A 14,525-nucleotide genomic window follows, 5' to 3' on the forward strand; every position below is an offset into this window, starting at 1 on the left:
CAACTCACTTCACTGGCTGCCCCGGTTGTCACTGCCAAGGGTCAATCCTTGCCTTGCAGTTTGAGGAATAAACAAATGGAATGTTGGGGAAGAAGTAAAGAGAGAGCACCCAGGGGAGAAAGAGGTTCCAGTTTCCCTTTGTTCCCAAGCCTTTCTAGGCCCCAGCCTTCTTCTACATGCCCGCCCCCCCGTGTGTGTGTGTGTGTGTGTGTGTGTGTGTGTGTGTGTCAGTGTCCCTGAGTTGTTTTTGCTCAAGGCTGGTGCTTTACCACTTGAGGCACAGTTCTATGCCAGGCTTTTTGGTAGTTAATTGGAGATATATAAGAGTTTTATGGACTTTCCTGACCAGGCTGGTTTTGAACTCCTATCCTCAGATCTCAGCCTCCTGAGTACTAAGGAGTATAATGAGTCACTGGCACCTGGCTCTAGTTTTTATATTTGAAACACAAATGGAAGACAACAGCATAAGTAGCAAAACCATCTTTTTATTGTGCTAATCTGTGCGTGTTTTCAGACCACACTGAAGAGCAGTTAGGTCCCACTAGCTCTGGGGATCATTCTGGGACCATCTGGCTGCATACCGAGGAAGTAGGGGTTAGGGCAGGCATTTACTGAGCTGGTACAGGCTGTGGAGTCTCTCTTCCACTCTCGGGCCCCTCAAATCCGTTCTGCTCTGCCTCTGGCTCAGGATGCTCCAGGGCGTGCCGGGTGTCAGACTGCCACAGCTGCACCAGGTCTGTGGGGGTCTTTCCTGCCTGAGGGGAACCACAAGGAGATCTGTTCCTGGGTCAGAAGTACAGAAGGTGCCTTCAACTATACCAGAGATTCTCCACTGAGGCAACTGGCCAGTGGGTGATGCCATTTTGGTGGTCATAGCAGGGGTGGGGTGTGAGGTGATACTGTTATCAAGTAGGCAAAGGCCAGGGATGCTGCTTGGACAACCTACCAGGCACAAGACAGCCCTCCACCCCAGCCAAGAATTCTCCAGTCATAGTGCTGAGTTTGATGAATATCCACACACTCTGCATGTTTGGTTGCTTTTCCCAGCATCCCTTTAGCCTTTCTTATGCCAGAGGGACTCCTTATGCCCCTCTCTTTTGTGACTGCTTTGGAGACAAAGAAAAACTAGGATCAACAGATCTGGTCCTGAAAAGGAAGACTGCAAGCTTCAAAGGACACTGATCCTTTGAAAACTCAAGGACTGCCAGGAACCAGCATGATGTTGTCATCATCATAGCAACCAAGTGCTTTGGTTGCTTCAAACCCTGTCCCTTCATGACATTGGTCACCTTGTGTCTACCCTCTTAGGACCCTTTTGGGCCTATCTAGGGGCCTAAAGGAAGCCCTCTTACTGCCCTTCCTGCTGTTTCTCTGTACCTGTACTCCAGACATTGACAGGTAGGAAGTTATGGATTAGAACGGTGGTCTGGAAAAGGACAAATGCCTGTACTGTACTCATGGTTGGAGCCAATGATGTGTCCCTAGGCAGGGGCTCCAGGCTCTAGGCTGCCCCAGGGCCTCCAGACAGACCTTCCGCTCTGCAAGGTCTTACTGTAGTTACTGAATCAGGGAAGGAATGAACTCACCAGGTTCTTGGTCATCATGTCGGCTCCATGTAGAAGCAGCAGCTTGATGATTTTGTAGCGGTTGAGCCTCACAGCATCATGTAGGGCACTGTCCCCTTCCTAGAGCCAATAGAGCACTCAGCATGGGCCCTTATGGGGCCGTGGGTGGGGAGCCGGGTGACAGGAAATGGGCTAGGGACCTTGCTCCAAAGCTACAATTCTGTGGTCCCTCAAGGAAGCACCATTTGCCCCCCTGGGGCCGCATTTGAGCTGCCCACACACCCAGGGTGGCAGCAAGCAGCAGGGAGGTGGGCACTCACTCTGTCTCTGGCATTGATGTCCAAGCCCAGGGATAGAAAGTGCTCCACAATCTCCACATGCCCAGTGCGGACCGCCACATGCAGGGGCGTGCTCAGCAGCTGCATTGGAGGGAAGAGGAGCTGCAGCTACAGGGGGTTGGACTATGGTACCCTAGGGTGAGGGCACCTCACACCAGCCTAATCCCCCTCCCAAGTCCTGAGCCTTAGAGTGGGAGGGAATGGCAGCATGTGTCACCATCCTATTCAGTGCTTGAACTATACAGCTCCTTTGGAAGCCAGTCATGATTTCCCTCTCACCTATCCTCCTCCCTTCTCCTCCTCCTTCCTCTCCCTCCTCCTTCTCCTCCTCCTCCTCCTCCTCCTCCGCATCATCATCATCATATGACAGAGATCAAACTTGAAACTTGCACATGCTAAGCAAGTGCTCTACCACTGAGTTACAACCCCAGTCAAGCCTTCCTTTTCATTATTATTATCTTCAGTTGAACAAAGGAGTTGCCATTCAACAAAGCACTTCTTTTTTAAATAATTACAATAGATGCTATTTACTGAGAGATGCCTACATGATGGGGATGGCAAAAACTTTGAATAACTCATTTGCATACACATTCCCACTAATCTATACAAGAACTCTGTGAAGGGGCTGGGAATATGGCCTAGTAAAGTGCTCGCCTCATATACATGAAGCCCTCCTCAGCACCACATATATAGCAAAAGCCAGAAGTGGCACTGTGGCTCAACTGGCAAAGTGTTAGCCTTGAGCAAAACGAAACCAGGGACAGTACTCAGGCCCTGAGTTCAAGCCCCAGGACTGGCAAAAAACAAAACAGAAAAAAAAGAACTCTGTGAAACATTTTATACATAAGGAACAGGGGCTCAGAGGCTTAGTTACTTATTCAGGGTATGAGTGAATGAATGAGTGAAGTTACATATGAATGGATGGATGGATGGATGGATGGTAAATTAATAAATGAACAGGTAAATGAAAAATATAAGTGAATGGATGAATAAACAGAAATACACAAGGCTGACTACATAAATAAACCCTGTACTTCTGAGGAGGCCCCAAGCCTCCAACCCAATGTCTTCTTTTCTGTTCTCTGTTCTTCCCGCTCGGACCTCCAGATAGTGGTCCCTTAAGGGCCTGCAGCTGCTTTGCAGCTGAAACTCTAGAAACTCTAGACTAACTCACTACTACATTACTACTGTCCTGCCACCAGAGCTTACCTGAAATTTCCTCCACCTCCCCACAGACACGCCAAAGTCTCTTGGATCTGGGCAATGTCTGTATCTGGGCACTGCTGGTCTCACCTTATCTCTCACATTGGTGTCTGCTCCTCGGCTTTGCAGGAGTTTCACAACCTCCAAGTGGCCTCCGCGGCAGGCCCAGTGCATGGCGGTACAGTCCAGCTAGAAGGGAAGAATGGAGCCTTGTGGCAGAGCTACAGGGAAGGAAGTGCCCTGGGGGGAAAGGACCCCAGCCCAAAGGGTAGGGGGCACCCAGAGGAAAGGTACAGGGAACTGGCATAGACATCCAGAGCCTGGAATAGAAGAACCCTCAGGTCTATCCCATCCATGCCAGAGTTACAGAGGAGGCTCAGGAGGGAGACAGGATTTACTCAATGTCACAGAACCCACCAAGACCGGGGCCTGATCTAGGTAGTCTATTACATTCCAGTTGTCCCAGGTTGGCAGGGAGAAGGGTCCTCTGCCCTCCTATCCAATACATGTACTCTCTCTCACCCGATCTTGAAAGTCCACAGTGGCCCCACTCTCCAGAAGCTTCTCCAAGATCTCCATATGGCCCTCCAGGGAGGCTCGGTGCAGTGCTGTCCTACGGAACTGTCCCCAGAGAAGATGTCAGGGCCTGGCCTCTGGGCCCAGGGCTGAGGCCATTTCTCTACAAAGCTGAGGCCTAGGCCTTGCTGTAACTTAGTTCTGACCCCTGAGACCAGTCTCCAGGTCTTCTGTGCTCTGCCAGCTCTTTCATGCTCTAGGCAGGCCAGCCCTGGAACCCCTGCCTGGGGGACTCTAATCCCCCTCCTGCCAGGCCAGTCTGTTAGACATGTCTATCATGCACTCACTACCTTGAGGGCCCAGGTAACTCCTAAGTATAGAGGATGTTGGAGGGCAGGCCAAATCTTGCTGGCCTCTATTTCCCCTGAGTACTAAGCACTGGGGCAGGATGAGCAGGTCCCACTGATGACTGAGTCACAGGAGACAAACTTCTTCCCCTCTCACTGCATCCATTTTCTGCTCCAGACACAGTGCCTATCTTTTCATATGCTAGTAATCTGGTAGTGGGAGTCTCCCAGGACACTCAACCCTTGTCGTTTCTTTTTGTTTTTTAGTTTGGTTGGTGTTAGCACAAAGCAAAGAAAAAAGGAAACACTACATTTGTTTGTTAGAGGTGGTTCCACTTGCAGAAGTTCTAAAAAAGAATTGAGTAAATTCCTGGGTAAGAAAGGTAGCATCTGGTCTGGGCCCCATTAACACACAAAGAATGCTTATGACTATGCTCAACAGGCTCCCTAATGGGCTGAGCCAGGGTCTAAGGCAATTTAGAAAGGGAGGCAGGTGCTGGCATTGGGGACGGCTATCACCTCATCACAGGTGTCAGCTGAACCTCCATCGGCCAGGAACTTCTCGATGACATTCATTTTCCCCTCTACTGCGGCTTTCAGAAATGTCTCCTTATCCACAGGGCCGGTCTGTAGCAGAAGGATCCAGTCATTGTGGTGGACTCTGGTGACCCAAGGCCTCTCTCCCCCCTGCCTACAAAGGAGTCCTCCCCAGGACCCTTACGATCTCCTCAGGCTCTGGAAGAGGTTCCTGGGAGGCGGCCAGGGCTTCCCGCTTCTTCTGCTTGCGTTTTTTTCGAAGTTCGATGAGGTTCTGAATCCCGCCCACGTCGATGATCTCACGCCGCAGGTCCAGAGATGTCTTGCGCACGCGCTCTTGACCCTGCGCGGGCATGGCCTATCAACCTCGCTCTAGAGCAAGAATTTTGCTAGGCTTGAAAAATCTCTGAGCTAAGCAGAAGGCAGGGATGGGGTTAGGGAGTCCTCCAAGGTCCAACTTTCCTTCTAGGACAGGATGGCACAGATTCAAAAATTCTGACTCTGCAGGGATACGGCCTCCTAAGAGCTTTTCCAGGGGTGCTGAATGGCACCCCCGCAAAAAAAAAGGAAGGCTGGTCCATGACTGTCTATGAGCACAGACACCAGGTCCTTTCCCACTTACCTTCACCTTTTGTAAAGCAGGACTCTGCGCTCCAAGGCGTTTCTCATCCTCTAGCACCAGCAAGTCCATGGGCAGCTTCCCGTGGGTGGAACCTTGGAGTTTCTAGAAAGTCAAGGAGAGCACCTTCTCCAGAGCCCAAGGGCTGGCAACTTCTCCTGCATTTACCCAAAGGAGACCACACAAGCTTGCCCCTGTGGACTCAACCCAGGGGAGAGCAGGACTCCTAGGGAGTCCCTCTAAAAGGGAACAAGTTCCCCACACTAGCTTTAATTCCAACCCGTCCCAAAATACCGCTTACAGCGACTGCCATGTCCCCAGCCAAGCAAGCCTGAAACATTGGAGTGAGTTCATCCATAGAAGATCGGCTTTAGGATGCACCAAAATCTATGCATGCTCAAGACCTCTGTATTAAACAGCAACTTATTCGCATGTAATCTATACACATCCTCCTACATACTGTGTGCATCCTCCTACGTATGTGCGCTGCATACCTGTACTGGGGCCTAAACTCAGGGCTTGGGTGTGGTCCCTTAGCTTTGTCACCCAAGGTTGGCACTGTACGACTTGAGCCACAGCTATACTTTCAACTCTTCAGTGGAAATAAGTCTCATGGATGTTCCTGTCCCACTGGCTTCAAATAGAATCATCAGATCTCAGTCACCTGAGCAGCTAGGATTATAGGTGTGAGCCCCCAGTGCCTGGCTCACCTATGGACTTTTAAAGCCATCTGTCCTATGTAGACTCTCTAGCCCCTCACTTCAGATTTGTGGGCTAGCATACAGTAGGCACTCAATGAATACCAAGCTGGATGTTAATGCATAAAACAAAACAAAACTTCCCCCCGTCTTCACAAATTATTGTACAGGTTAAAGAGAGGAGAGAATGCTCAGGCAGTGTTTGGCACCAAGCCTGGCATGACAGGCACTGGGTAGGAAGTTTGGCTTGGCAGCACCGAGTCCTCACAGCCCTGGGGCTATATTTATAGGATGAATGAATGAAAGAGGACTGCTGTAGCCCCTTGCTGAGGGCTCCTGTGTCTAGTGACAGCACTCCCAGAATGACACAGCAGCATGACTACTGTCTAGAACCAGCCAGCTACAGCCAGTCATGTGTGCTAGGCCCTTAAGGGGAGTGAGACGTGGGATTCTGCGGCCTCTGTCCATGCTAGCTTGTACTTGATGAATCTGAGTTCATCTCTTCTTCCCGTGGCATTCTAATCCTTTCCTTGTGTGCACCCCCTCAGTCAGCCACACTTCCTCTGTGTGAATGGGGAGTTTCTTTAAGCTGGGTTCCCCTAAGGCAAGTTCCTCTACCGTTTCCTCCTCCAACAAGTTCTTCTCAGGAGTCATCAAAACTATCTTCCTAAAAACAGGCCAGATGGCACCACTCCCTCACTCTACATTTAGTGGCTCTTCAATTCCTAGCTTTTACTTGGTTTTCTCTGGTTTGTTTTCTTTGCACCTACTATCACACTTTCTCATTATAGCCACACTTTGAAGACTTTAGCTTCTGTCATTCCTCCCCCAGTTCTGGTCTCTACCTTTATTATTATTATTATTATTCCTATTTTGAGACAAGGTTTCATCATGTAGCCCAACTAGCATTGGGCTTACAGTCTTCCTGCCTCATACTTCTGCGTCCTGAATGCTGAGCTTACAAGCATGAGCTACCATCCTGTCCAGAGAGGACCCTGAAAGCCCAGGTCTCGGAGTGACTTAGCCACATTTTGTGCTCCTTCACTGAAGTTCACATCTGTTTGGCCATTTTGGCCTTCTGTCTTGTTTCTTGACACTACAGCGAAGGAATGTTGGCTAAAGTGAAGGGCAGATTGGTAACAATACAGGAGAGTCTGAGCCTTATCAATCCTTCCATTCCTCTCAGCATAGAGCTCTTGGCAGAGCAGACACTAGACCAAGTGTTTGAATAAAACTTAGAGTAGGACAGACTAGCAGTCCTGTCCCACTTCCTTATCCCAGAGAAAAGACAACTGTGTCCCAAAGGCCTCCCTCAGCCTACATGGAGAAGTTTGTGTTTCCCTCCTTGGCATCTGTTCTTCAACTCCAGTCTCCTGAAAGGACCAAACCCCGGAGTTCTTCCTACCCCAGCCTTCCTCAGCAACTGGGAGAAATGCACACTCCTGGCATTTTCAGGCAGTGGCCAGCTGTACAGGCCACAGCTGGCCAATGTCCTGAAACCCAAGTGAGTGGGCAAGCTCTTAGGAAACTCAGCTTGGCTCCTCACTTTTACTGCCTCTACTTGGGGGACTGAAGCCTCAGTCCCTCCCTAGGAGCACCCTGGAATTGTCTAGACCTTTGGGGACATCTTTCCAGCCTCCTCCCTCAAATGCTTCCTTCCTATGACAGCAGAGATGGACCAACCAGCCCCTATACCCTGCTCTCACCTGACTCTCCTCCTCCTGCGCCAGCCGCTGCTCAATGAGTGCTGTGGCCCTCTGCAGTGCCTCGGAGCCCTCCATGGTGCTGTCCATGACTGCTTCTGCAGGCCACTGGGCATCAGGGGCTTTATAGACCAGAGTACCCACCCCACCCGCCAAGCGCCTTTGCCATGAGCTCACTGGCCCAATTCTCCACCTGCCTCCCCCACCTGTCACCTTCACCTCGGGCAGCCCAGGGAGTATGGGGAGCCTGGGCCAGGGAAGTTTACCCCTCCCCCAGCCCTTGGCCTATTACAGCCCGAGGGCACAGTGCCCCAAGAGCAGAACTGCGGACTTTGCCAGAGCAGCTGGACTGCCTTGCACATCTTGGTGGCAGCACCACCTTCTGGATGTCAAGAAATCCTTCCCGTGTAGCACCAGCCAGGAGGCGTGAAAACAAAAATCAGAGAGCCAGGAAAGGCCTGTGCCTCCAGAATGTCCTGTGAGCAGGCAGGCTGGCTACAGGGCTTTTGTGCCTGCCAGTGGTGGGAGTAGGGGCAGCAGCCACCTTCTGACCGCAGTTTCTGCTAGCCATTATTGGCCTCTCCAGAGCCACCCAACACCCCCTAGTGAAGCATCACTGAATCCAGAGGGGTGTCCATTAACTAAGGACAGACTTCAGCCCTCTCTTCTCCTACTAGGGAGAGGACTCCCAGAGGTGCCTCAAAGGAAGGATCTCAGGAAGCCAGGGGGCAGAGCCAAGGCAACTAACGAAGAACACAAGGCAGAGCCCGGCTACCTTGACCAGGACAGGCTGTGATCACTGAGAATGAAAAGTACTCCCAACTCTACTGACTCAGTTCTACACCTGGGACGTGCAAGCTCAAGCTCTGGGTCACTGTGACCCAGGATTAACCTGCCAGTGGACAACAGTTCTGGGCTGCCGTAGCCCTCACATGGCCAGGCCCTCAGCTAAACCTCTGTATCTAAGATCTTCCGCTGTCGTCTCTTCCCAGAGCACAAGAATTAGTTAGTTCCCTTTTCTCTGGTTCATAAAGCTGTGACACACGCTCAATTTGTCAGATTGTGCTTTGACACCACATGGGCACAAGCCAGCCCTTCCCCGAGGCAATGCAGCCCAGCAGTAACTAAAGCCAACTTCTAGTCTGCTCAGCAACTATGGAGGCCAGGGGAGGTGGCATCATCTCCACTGTAAACCAAGGTGGAGTGAGTTCAGAGGTTAAGTGGAGTTTCTTGAAGACTATGAGAAGACAAGAGGAACAGGGATTAAGGGCAAGAAGATGAGTAGCAAAGTCTGTATGCTCTGTTGTGCCCACTTTCAAACATAAGAACTCACAATTCAAATGCCACGCAAGAGATAAGGAGCAAAAGGCTTTATTGATAAATATGCAGATATGTCTGTACACAGGGACCTGCTTGGGGGGGGCATGACCAGGCTGCATACCCCCACCACTTGGGTTTCAGCCAGGAGATGGCCCCATGCAGACCCCTGCCATAAAGCCTAGCCATTTGGCCACTTGCCTCATCTCTGCCAATTGTGCTGGAGGGCAGGGAGAGGCAGAGGCCCGCCTCAGGCTCCCCAAGCCCTGGGATTACCGGTGTTTCCTTCCCCTCCAGGGGACTGGCACTGTGCCCAGGGCAGAGTCAGGGTGGGATCTGATGAGGGAGACAGCAGCTGCTTCCAACCCTGAGCAGAAAATGGGAGTGAGCACAGTGGCAGCACCAGATGACAGATCTGGGCTCCAGGGCCTCCTGGCAAGGCCCCCATAGCTCAAACCTGCTGTGGGAGAGAGGCGGGGTAGAGGGACCTAGGTCGCCTTTTCTCTGTCAGGGTTGGCAAGGCCTGTGTGTGACAGCACTGGGTGCTAGACACTGGTGAACCACAGTGCCCTGAGAGGCAGGGTCCCTTCATAGCTCACACAGAGCCATATGGTGGTAGAGGTGGCCCTGTCGAAGATTATAGCAACCAGAAGGCAGCAGCAGGGTGGGGACCTTGTGCTCCAAGCCAGGGCCCCTCAGGCCTGCAGAGGCCCTCTGTGGCCTCTCTTCCCAGCAGTTCATGATCAGTCAGTCCTGGGGTGGTGGGGGCTGGTTGATGATGACCTGGATGACAAAATCCTTCTGGATCTTGGTTTCCTGAAGCCGTGTACGGTCTGTAAGCAGCTTCCCGGAGAAGAACCATCGCTGCCAGGATGGCTCTATGCCTTCCTGGCTGTGTAGCTGCCTCTTGAGCTGCCCCACTGTGTCAGGCAGGCTGGCACTTAGCCTCACGTCCTTACCCGTGGAGAGGCGCACCTTCAGTGGGAACTCACGGCGCACAGTGGGTGTGGGTTCAGGGGGCTCCAGGCTCTCCTCCTCTGTGTGTTCCAGCAGCAGGTTTACGGGTGGTGACAGGCAGTATATGGGCAGCTGGTAGCGGTTGCCTAGCTCATCATAGCATTCACAAAGGGTGCCTGTAGGAAAGTCAGGGTATTAAGTGCTGACTTGAGGACCCGTTGTCACCTATGGATGCTCTTTCCTCAAAATTTGTTTATTGAAACCCTAATCGCCAATGTGACTATGTGGAGATGGAGCCTACATGGAAGTAATAAGATTAACCCAGGGCATAAGGATGGGGCTCTAATCCACAAGATTACTATCCTGAGAAGAGATACCATGCTAGTTGCCAGTAGCTCACACCTATAACCCTAGCTATTCAGGAGGCTGAGATCTGAGGACTGAGGTTCAAAGCCATCCAGGGCAGGAAAGTCCATGAGAGTCTTGCCTACAATAAAGTTTTTTGTTTTTGTTTTTTAAGCTGGAAGTGGAGCTGTGACTCAAGCGGTAGAGAGCTAGCTTTGAGCAAAAATGCTAAGGGATAGTGCCCAGACCCTGAGTTCAAGCCTCTGTACTGGCACCAGAGAGAGAGAGAGAGAGAGAGAGAGAGAGAGAGAGAGAGAGAGAGAGAGAGAGAGAGAGAGAGAGAGAGAGGGAGGGAGAGAGAGAGAGAGAGAGAGGAGAGAAAGAGACCAAAGAACTCTCTCTCCTTTCTCCCTCTCTTCCTTCCTTGTGAGAACACAAGGGGCCATCTGCAAGACAGCAAGAGAATCTCATCAGACACTAAACCAGTTTGTCACCTTGATCTTGATCTCCAAGCCTCCAGATCTGTAACAAACAAATTTCTGTTGTCTACCACACCACAGCCACCTTAGTCAGGTCTATCTGAGACAGCTCTGAGGGGAACATAGGATGAGTTGGAAAGAACAGGACTAAAATTCAAAAACTCTGTGGGAACAGCTGGGTGGGGCCAGCTTCCTTACTGGTATGCCAGAACAAGTGGAAATACATCTACTGAGCCTGGAGCACCTGCCAAGGGCTTGAACTGGACTAGATATTGTTAAGTGCATTCTGCTGAATCCTAACAGGCATCTCTCTTGAATGTGGCAAAGGGCTCAAGCTCTGAAATGACAAGTGCTTTCCTTGCTTAAGGTCAAAGCTGAGAAAGGGAAAAGAGTCAAGGTAAGACCAGATCTGCTTTCTGTCCCCCAAAGAATGCAATAACTTAGATAATTCAGGAGAAGCTTCTAGGGTTTTTTTTTTTTGTTTTGTTTTTGCTAGTCCTGGGGCTTGAACTCAGGGCCTGAGCACTGTCCCTGGCTTCTTTTTGCTCAAGGCTAGCACTCTACCACTTGAGCCACAGCGTCACTTCCAGCTTTTTCTATCTATGTGGTGCTGAGGAATCGAACCCAGGGCTTCATGTATACAAGGTGAGCGCTTTACCACTAGGTCATATTCCCAGCCCAAGCTTCTAGTTTTGTGTCCAGCATATAACCTAGTAGAAGATTGGGGCCTCAGATGTTAGATCGTAAAGCACCCTGAGCAAGTATGTAGCTTTCAGCTTTGCTGGTGTATTTCTGTCCTCTGATTAGCCAAGTGGGGCCTGTGTCACTGGTTCTTTGTACCTCCCTAGACCATGTTCAGGGAGGACTGCTTGAATGAACACGTGATTAGCCTCACATATACTCTTGTCTCTGCAGGGTTGGACAGAAATTCCTGGACATTGGCTGATGACTGCCCCACTCCCCCTCACCCCACAACTCTAGCTAGAATGAAGCCTACTCACCATGCGGGAGGGTGATGCTGGCTCCATCCAGGATAGCCTGAGCCAGCTCATGGTCATTGGCCTCCGCAGCATAGGCAGCAGCCTTGAGGGCATCCCAGATCTCCTTGCGACCCTCGAAGGCCGGTGCTGTGTCCCAGAACTCATCCCGTTTGCTCCGCAGCTGCCCATCTGTCATGGGGTAGTCACTCTTCCACTTGAGCCGCTCCTTCTTCAGGGGCTCATTTCGTCCTGGGCAGGACAGAGGGAGAGGCTGAGTATCGCTAGAGCCATTTGGGCTGCAATCTGTCATCTTCCCACCCCAGGCCTGGTCTTCCTGGCACCTGCCTGCCAGGAATTGTATGTGTCTGGAATCTTTCCTTAATGACAGGGAAGACTCTGAAAACCCAACTTAGAGATACAAAAGTAACTGTTAGCAAAGATGTACAGATACTCTCTGAATTACAATAGAATTGTGTATCAATGAAACTATCATAAGATGAAAATATCCTAAGTTGAAAATATTTAGGCTGGTGTTGGTGGCTCATGTCTGTAATCCTAGTTACTTCAGAGGCTGAGACTCAGGCTTGCAGTTTAAAGCCAGCCTAGGCAGAAAAGTTCACAAGACCACCTCTCAACCAGTATCTGGGCGCAGTGGCATGTTTCTACCATCTACTTTTGTGGAAGGATGAGATCAAGAGGATTGTGGTTCCAGGCAAGCCCTAGGCACTAAAGTCCATAAGAAGCCATCTCAACATGAGAAGCTGAGCACGGTGGCATGCCTATTATCGCAGCTACAACTGTAAGTGGATCGATCACTGAGGCCCATTCCTGGGTAGGAAGTGTGAGTCCTTACCTCAAAAATTACCAGTGCAAAAAAGAGCCAGAGGAATAGTTCAGTAATAGAGTGCCTACCTAGTAATCACAAGGCCCTGCGTCCAAAGCCTAATACTGGCAAAGAAAGAAAAGAAACAAAATAGCATTTAGTGCACCTAACCTACAGACCATGCCAGCCTAGCAACAGAGCACTCTGTAACTATAGTGTGTCACTTGTTTCCCTTTCTTTTCAAGTGGCTGACTGTGAACTACAGTTGCCCAGCTTTGAGAGTGTCATGTTGCAAATTGCTGGCTGGGAAATCATCAAATTTTGAAGTGTGATTTCTAAATGTGCATGGCTTTTGCACCTTCAGAGAGTTGAAAAATCTTAAGGACTGCCCACATCTTATTATTTAAATTTTTGTTATTTTTGAGACAGGTCTCCTATGAAACAGGCTGGCCTTGAACAGGATTCTCTTGTGTCTCTCCCTTCCAAGTACCGTGATTACAGGTATGAGCCACTATGCACAGCAAGCATTTATTTTTATTTTATTTTTCGTGGTGGTGGTACTGAATTGAACCTAGGGCCTTCTGTATGCTTGGAAAGTGCTCTACCACTGAACTACAGCTCCTAACACCCCCCGCCTCCAAAAAAAAAAAAAAAAAAACAGTCCTGGGGCTTGAACTCAGGGCTTGAGCACTGTGTCCCTGGCTTCTTTTTGCTCAAGGCTAGCACTCTTATCTTTTTGAGTCACAGCGCCATTTCCGGCTTTTTCTGTTTATGTGATGCTGAAGAATCAAACCAGGGCTTCATGCATACTAGGCAAGCACTCTACCACTAAGCCACGTTCCCAGCACCCCAATAAAATTTTTTAAAAAATTAGCTCGGGTGCTTGTGGCTCATGTTTATCATCCAAAGCTACTTAGAAGGCTGAGATCTAAAGATCTCAGTTCAAAGCCAGCTTGGGCAGACAAATTAGTGAAACTCTTATCCTGTTAACTGGGAGGGAAAAAAGCTAGGTCTGTAGGCATGGCTCGAGTGGTAGAGTGCTATAAGAAATTAAGTGAGGGGGCTGGGGATATGGCCTAGTGGCAAGAGCGCTTGCCTCGTATACAAGAAGCCCTCGGTTCGATTCCCCAGCACCACATATACAGAAAATGGCCAGAAGTGGCGCTGTGGCTCAAGTGGCAGAGTGCTAGCCTTGAGCAAAAAGAAGCCTGGGACAGTGCTCAGGCCCTGAGTCCAAGGCCCAGGACTGGCCAAAAAAAAAGAAAAAAAGAAATTAAGTGAGAATGAGAGACCCTGACTTCAAACCCCAGTGCTCACACACACACACACACACACACACACACACAATATTTAAAATATCATAACCAAACCATTTCAGTAGCACAGAGAAAACATTTCTGTCAAGTGTCATCTTTCTAGCTCCAAGTAGCTTCCAAGGGAGTTCCACCAAGGCCACACTGAGGGCAGAAGTATCTGGCCTCTCAGGGCGTCTGCAACCTCAGCCTTCTTAAAGAGGACAGAGGAGCAAAGCCTTGGCTTTTACTAGAACTCAACGCAGAATTCACTAAGGCTGGGTGAGGCTGCTGCCAGGCTGTTCTCACTGGTTGGGGCAGGAGAGGGGCTCAGAATGTATGAGAATGGCATTAACTGACCAGCAAATGCAGGACATAACCCCACAAGAGCACTTTATTAATGTAGCTATTTCATTCCAGTCTTGCAATAGCCAGAGGGGTAGGTACTAAGATCCCTATTTCACAGATGATAAGGCAGAAGCAGATAGATTAAATGTCTTGCCTGAGGTTACACAGAATGAAGACTAACAGAGAGAGACAGAGAGAGAGAGAGAGAGAGAGAGAGAGAGAGAGAGAGAGAGAGAGACAGAGACAGAGAGACAAGAGACAGAGACAACAGAGACAGAGACAAAGACAGAGAGAACCTTATGCTTTGTTCTCTGAATTCTCAGCTACCATAACTGGCAGAAAACTCTGTAGCCAAACATTCAGTTTAAAGTGTTACTAGGCAGGCAAAAGGAAATGCAAATCCTCTTTGGAGGAAAATAAGTTCAATAGGGTGAGATAGCACATGTCTGGAATTCTAG

At 50.0% G+C, this 14,525-nt stretch overlaps 2 protein-coding genes across 2 annotated transcripts in view; both read right to left on the minus strand.

Moving 5' to 3' along the window:
* Positions 1-477: 477 nt before the first annotated feature.
* Ankrd2 (ankyrin repeat domain 2) lies at positions 478-7,781 on the minus strand. The gene is made up of 9 exons (XM_048335259.1): positions 7,530-7,781; positions 5,129-5,230; positions 4,691-4,849; positions 4,489-4,596; positions 3,629-3,727; positions 3,197-3,295; positions 1,886-1,984; positions 1,587-1,685; positions 478-755 (listed from the first exon to the last, which is right to left on the minus strand). The coding sequence occupies exons 1-9, from the start codon at positions 7,614-7,616 to the stop codon at positions 609-611; spliced, it is 999 nt and encodes a 332-aa protein (XP_048191216.1). The 5' UTR covers positions 7,617-7,781; the 3' UTR covers positions 478-608.
* A 1,093-nt stretch (positions 7,782-8,874) lies between these two features.
* Positions 8,875-14,525, minus strand: part of Ubtd1 (ubiquitin domain containing 1) — a 54,556-nt gene continuing 48,905 nt past the window's right edge. The window contains exons 2-3 of the mRNA XM_048338546.1: positions 11,626-11,853; positions 8,875-9,976 (exon numbers count right to left, since the gene is read on the minus strand). Of these exons, the coding sequence (XP_048194503.1) occupies positions 9,591-9,976; positions 11,626-11,853 (614 nt within the window). The 3' untranslated portion in view covers positions 8,875-9,590. The remainder of the gene's footprint in view (positions 9,977-11,625; positions 11,854-14,525) is intronic.

The sequence above is a fragment of the Perognathus longimembris genome, chromosome 2 (genome assembly GCF_023159225.1).
Source record: "Perognathus longimembris pacificus isolate PPM17 chromosome 2, ASM2315922v1, whole genome shotgun sequence".
Lineage (NCBI taxonomy): Eukaryota > Metazoa > Chordata > Mammalia > Rodentia > Heteromyidae > Perognathus > Perognathus longimembris.